This window comes from Ptychodera flava, chromosome 8 (assembly GCF_041260155.1).
Source record: "Ptychodera flava strain L36383 chromosome 8, AS_Pfla_20210202, whole genome shotgun sequence".
NCBI classification, from domain to species: Eukaryota; Metazoa; Hemichordata; class Enteropneusta; family Ptychoderidae; genus Ptychodera; species Ptychodera flava.
In genome coordinates, this window is record NC_091935.1 from 8,295,892 (window position 1) to 8,301,891 (window position 6,000).

Sequence of the window (6,000 nt, forward strand, 5' to 3'; positions counted from 1 at the left end):
TTCCATCATTCCCCAATGTATTTGATAAAGATGTTAAAAACTAAACCAGTGACATTATGCTGATATGCACAACACTGTTACATAAATTTTCATTCGAAAAAAGTTACAAATCATTTTCCATTGAGAATACGTAAACAAGTTTTTTTTAATTTTGTCATTGGAAAAACAATCAGTCTGAAAAGCTCGAAAAGGTTGCCAAAAGGAGCAATTTATATAATGATGTCAGTAAAGTCTTCCATGTTACAAAATACGATACAAATGTGCAGATTTTATGTCCCGATTACACAAATATTGCAGTTATTAAATAGAATATCTTAACATTTTCACCAAGAGAAAATTTGAAAGTCTAGTGTCAAGCGCCACCAACGTCATAGTTTACATGTATGTGAATATTACGATCTCAATTCGCAAATCGCTGGCCTAATATTTAAAAGACAGTTTTCAATGTGGATGAAATGGCACTTATATAGCTTCAATTTTAACTATGCAGTTTCTCGTGAGTCAAACTCAAACCAATGCTAGAATCCCACGATAGTGACACACCGTTTGACACGCAGCACTGATTGAGGTCACAACGTAATGGCGTCTCGCACACTTGATCGATCCGCTCCGTAAACATCAAAATACTCTTTGAATCACAATTATCTGGAAATGTTAAGGAAACGAAAGGCAATTTCGATAATCCGTGACCTCAAAATCGACCGCAAATGCATCTGAAACGTCCATAATTAAACGTGGACTTACCGACAACTGTCATCACTGAACCCACGCTTCATTAGCAACAAGCTCGGGTCAACGCTCACAGTAAACCGCTCGAGCCGCTTACAACCATCTCCACGGTCAACTTCAACTGGCACTCGCGCGTACATTTTCGCTCTAACAGACTCAAAACTTCAGGTCAACACTTACAAGAAGGTGTAGTTTTAAATTATACTAGCTGCAAGCGTAGTTTTTCGGTCGACGTTAAAATAAGATGGCTTGACAACTTCACGATTTCGGGCGCCGTGCAATTGCAGACGATCGGCCCGTTCGCGCATGCACATCACTCAGTTTTATAGTACATCTCGTGTACTTTCATAAGAACTGTTTTGATTGGCTATAGGCCGAAAAATGAGAATGCGACCTCAAATCAAAGAGAACATACTAAATTGAACGGAAAAACTTATGACGCTGCTGATCAGCATAATTTCAATGAACAGCGCGACGCGCAGTAAACACTGTCGAACGCGCGCTCAAATGGATCAACTCACGTTTTCACCTGTCAAAATTCGACGTTTAACTTGACTTTTATTACGGAACAGACAATTTACCTACACAATTTTCTCCACGCATTTCAAAAATGCAAGTCGTTTTTATTTTATTCGTGTTTTTTGCAGCCTATTTACCGATCAAAAATGACATGTAGTACAATGAGTGCACATTAGAGGGATCGGGCCTCCCTATCGATTCCGGGCGCTGAATTTCCGTTCGATGGCCATCATTCTAAATTTGATTCTACTTCCTCCGTTTTTCTATGCTAAAACTACAGAGGAAACAACTTTCTTGCCACTAAACACTATTGTTGAGAGCAATAACCCCCTTCGTAGGTGTGTCTACACTCCATTTGGGTACACTTTGCTCTATACAGTCCTCATCTAGCAGCTCATGCTATATGTCACACATTGCACCCAAATTTCATGTACGCCTGCCTGCACAGGGGTTAATGCTTAATTATGTTCACAATACATAAGCATAGTATATTCACACTGAAAAACACCTCTGGTCATAATAAAATTATCTCCATATTTGCTTTCTGTAGGAATGCAGGTAGGTATCATTCCAAAAGGAATACAAGAGGACAAACCATACAGAAATCAACTGAGCCAATCCCTACATCGGACTTTAATGCAGATTGTTTAGTGGTAAGGATACTTGAATCAGTATGGACAGAAGATAATTGCTGTATAACATACCTTTGTACTGTCTGCATCTGATCTGCAAGCAACTGAAGCAAGACAGAAGAACTCATCCCCCGTGGTTGGAAAATGCCATACAAGGCTTCTACGTCCAAAGAAATCCCTCCCAAACCACAACTTCTTTGTACATTCCTGGTTTGACGAAACATACAATTTGTTGTTTTAGTATTCGGAAGTCTTATGCAAAGATGCACGAACAACATCTATGTACACATAGAGTGCATCAATAATGTTGCTTGACAATGGCTTCTCAGACTTTGGCTGCTCAGCAAACGTCTACACAACAGAAGCACCAAGACAGCAGCAGGCACCAGTTGTCTCCTTATCAGCCACAACAAATTAATCAGTGGGATTGCAAAAAATGGCTTTAAGTTAAAAAAAATGAAGGCACACAAAAAATGCAAACTTGCCTTATCTAAATATGAAAACATTCATTTTACATCACAAACCATATTGCCTGCATCCAGTAACCCACCTAAGTAAACCTGAGTAAGTATATTTCACCACAAGTTCCTTTTGCTTTGTTCATCTGAACAAACTCACCTGCCAATAGATAAAGCTCCAAGGTCCTTCGATTGCAGCCATTGTTTCAAGTACATGTTTTTCATTGCAATTTTGATTCAGACATCGAAGGAGAACAAGGCCATCATTTACATCTTCTGGCACCTAGAAACATATAAGGGGCCGTGGATAATTAAAACACGCACACGGTAAACGCAACTGTGTTCAGGGGTAAGGACTTTGGCTGTATTTCGATTACCGTGTGCAAAAATCGCACTACAAGTTTTCCAATTGCAACATCTCGATACACGTTTTTCTGTATCACAAATATTGTGCTACATTGTTTGGCCTGTACCAGGCCAGTACGGCACCGGCGTAACACCAGCATTCTTTTGACATACATGCGAATCAGTGCACGAGTAAATATCGTAATAATCATTTTGGATACACTGTTTCATTCATTCTATTGGTTGTGTCATTGTTGAGTTGGCACTGAACAGAGATTGATTTTAGAGGGGGCATGCGGGCACATACAGAATGAGGTTTTGTTGGATTTTCGCACTTCCAAACTTTCGTTTAGGGGAGGGGGAGGGGGGTTGAGGACAAACGCACTTAGTTTCGTTTACCATGCGCATGTTTAAATTATCCACGGCCCCTAACGTATCCGGTTTCAATGGATGTTTTCTGACAGTTACATTTAGCAAGACTGTGTGAAGTAATGTTACAGATGGATGTTCAAGCCCACATCACACAATGCATGATCTGAGAAACATGAATATCCACCTTCAATAATGCATCATTATAATCTAATTTATATTCTTTGCATAAATAAATACTATTATGTCATACTTTGATCATCAAATTAAGACCAGTGTGTTCACAAATTTAAGAAATGACATTTCCAGTAGACATTTGGATAGAATTTCTACAATACTTCGCAGATGTGCTGCTTGTATGGTGTCATTTGAAAGCTTGTGAAGTAAATGAAGTTATTCACTATCTCATTTTTGTGATAATTGAAAATTATAGATGTACTCTATGTAGTCCCTATAAAATTCATATATGGATAGAGGCTATTTTGACTTTCATGTCTGTAAATTTTAGGTCATTGTTTCTCTTGTAAAATTTTGCTTGGTGACCTCTGATTTTATTCTTGATGATGAAACAGAATAGTTTATAGTTTCATTGAGAAGAGCTTGTGCAAAGGTGTACATCTTTTAAGTTTTGATTTGCATACTACCTTAAGCTCACCTCAATTCCTCCAAAGATTTCCCCATTCCACAATAGGATGTTACCAGAATCATCATGAAGAGGCTGCGGTGTTAAGGAACCTCTCAAATGAAGGACATGGCCAGAGAAGTTCAGCTCACACAATGTGCCATCATCGGTGACCACAGTTCTGTCCAGCTCTCCAGAGTGATCAGGTCCCCTCCGTTGAAGATTCTCACAGACTTTCTCATGACGTGTCTACGGGGTAAAAAATGTAAAAATGATAGGTAAAAGGTGATGGAAGCAACAACACAATATGAACAGAATCAAATCAGATGTGATGCATTAATTTGCTTAAAGGGCCATTATTTGTAACTTTTGACCATTTTTTTATTTGGAAAATTCCATGTTGGAGGCTCATATTTGTTGCGAAATTTTGTTTTACGAAGAAACAAACATGATTAGTGATGTTATAGCCACATAAAAGTGCTAATTTTTGTTCAAACGTTTTGCCCTTCCGAGTACGTTTGTTGACGTCTGGCATGCTCAGCGTGCTGGGGAGAACGCAGATATGGTGACGCCGAGATCACGCGAGATGTACAAGATGTTTGCTCGATCGCACGTACAACGCACTGAATACGTTGGAGGTCAAAAGTTCAAATTCAAGCAGGAACCATCGACGACTCATCGAAAAACGGTCGAAAATACATGTTGTCACAGTCGGGCTCGTTAGCAGGAGTAGAAGATGAGTCTCAGATAGTCAGTGATACAGTAGGTATAATTTTATTTACTGCATGCTTTATCTATTTTATTATTTTGCGTAGTAAACTGCCAACGAAGCCTATGCGTTGGCTCGCAGCGGGACTGTGGCGATGACCCCAATGACCCGATCGCGTTCGATACACGCCACAGGTACCGCTGCGATATCACAGCTAGGCAGTGGGGGGGGGCGGGGACACACAGCATCACGTAAGCAGAGCTAGATCATGAGACAGACTCGTACTAACTTCCAATTGCAGCAGTTCCGCAGCTCACAACTTTCTCCGGTGATTTTGGAAGGTGGGAGAATGCCACGTTTACGGAACTGAAGCAATCCGTGCTTTACATGTATGATGTACATGTAATTGTCAATTGAAAGTCTTACCTGGAAGACCACGGCATTGGTATCAACGTCATTTTTTACACAGATGACACAACGTATTCCGCACATATTGAGACCATTCTCTTGAAATGATGCACCTTGTTGAGAATGAGCTTTTTGGACTGTAGTTGATGTCAAGATTACAGCCTTAGTTCGTGGGTAGTAAACTGGGCCGAAGCGATAGGTGGCGAGGTGCACGGTCTTATAAAGGACGCAGCCATCTTTATGTTAGTTTGTTTGCTCTATGTTTGCTCATAGGGTATTCAGCTCTGGTTCCCTGCTTCTTTCTACCGCTGGCTGCGCTATACTAACTAAAAGGTTGAAAGGAAAGAGGGCAGGGAACCAGACAGTGTGGTATAGAAGAGAGAAGGAGCTGTGTATACTACACGCTAACTCCAAGCACGTCCCCAATGGCTACACCAACACCTCACGCTCTCTCACCACGCTCTCTCACTGAGTCTCAGCTGCAATAATTGTAGCCCATTGGCGCAGGCCAATCTACGGGCCGCGGCCGGTGCTACACAGACAACACGTCAGAATAAGCCGGCGCACCGCCCATGTCTCAATCTCTGCATCCGCTGCTCGGCTACTCTTGTTGCCGGCGATGACGTTCGTCTTGGAGCATAGGGAATTCAGGCTCCGATGATGATGATCAGATGGTGACGATGATGATGATTAAACATTAAAAATGAAGGAAAATAAAAATATAATCGAAGTCAGTAAAGTTGTTGTTGTTGTTATTGTTGTTGTTGTTGATAGTATCACAGTCGCTCGAGAGCTATTCAGCTCTGGGACTATTCGCCCATAGACGAGTATACAGAAGCGAGAAATACCCCAAGTCAGGAAATGAAATGGCTATTTCGTATAGGGATTGTGCCACCATGTCATCTTCGACGTTCGATTTTACCGTGAAAAGTAGCAAGTTCATCTATCATGTAACCGTCGATCGTTCCCTATCATTCTAAAAATTCATACCTGGTACTTGATTTGCTTCACAAACGCTCGTTTCGTGTGATTTTCGGCCGAATTCGACGGACACGTTGTTAAACATAAGCGTGAGCAACATTCCGGTCACCTTACAGTGGACGTTGGGCACCTCCACTTTACTGACGTTAGCGCAGCGTACCCATGAGGGGTGACTGGAAGGTTGTTCATGCCTTATGTTTTAGCGACGTGTCTTCTGAACTGGGCCGA

General features: G+C 41.1%; 1 protein-coding gene across 1 annotated transcript in view; it reads right to left on the reverse strand.

Moving 5' to 3' along the window:
- Positions 1-5,052, reverse strand: part of LOC139138377 (asparagine synthetase domain-containing protein 1-like) — a 28,998-nt gene extending 23,946 nt beyond the window's left edge. The window contains exons 1-4 of the mRNA XM_070706739.1: positions 4,810-5,052; positions 3,708-3,923; positions 2,499-2,621; positions 1,953-2,087 (exon numbers count right to left, since the gene is read on the reverse strand). Coding sequence (XP_070562840.1) covers positions 1,953-2,087; positions 2,499-2,621; positions 3,708-3,923; positions 4,810-4,875 — 540 coding nt within the window. The 5' untranslated portion in view covers positions 4,876-5,052. The remainder of the gene's footprint in view (positions 1-1,952; positions 2,088-2,498; positions 2,622-3,707; positions 3,924-4,809) is intronic.
- Between the last annotated feature and the right edge of the window lie 948 nt (positions 5,053-6,000).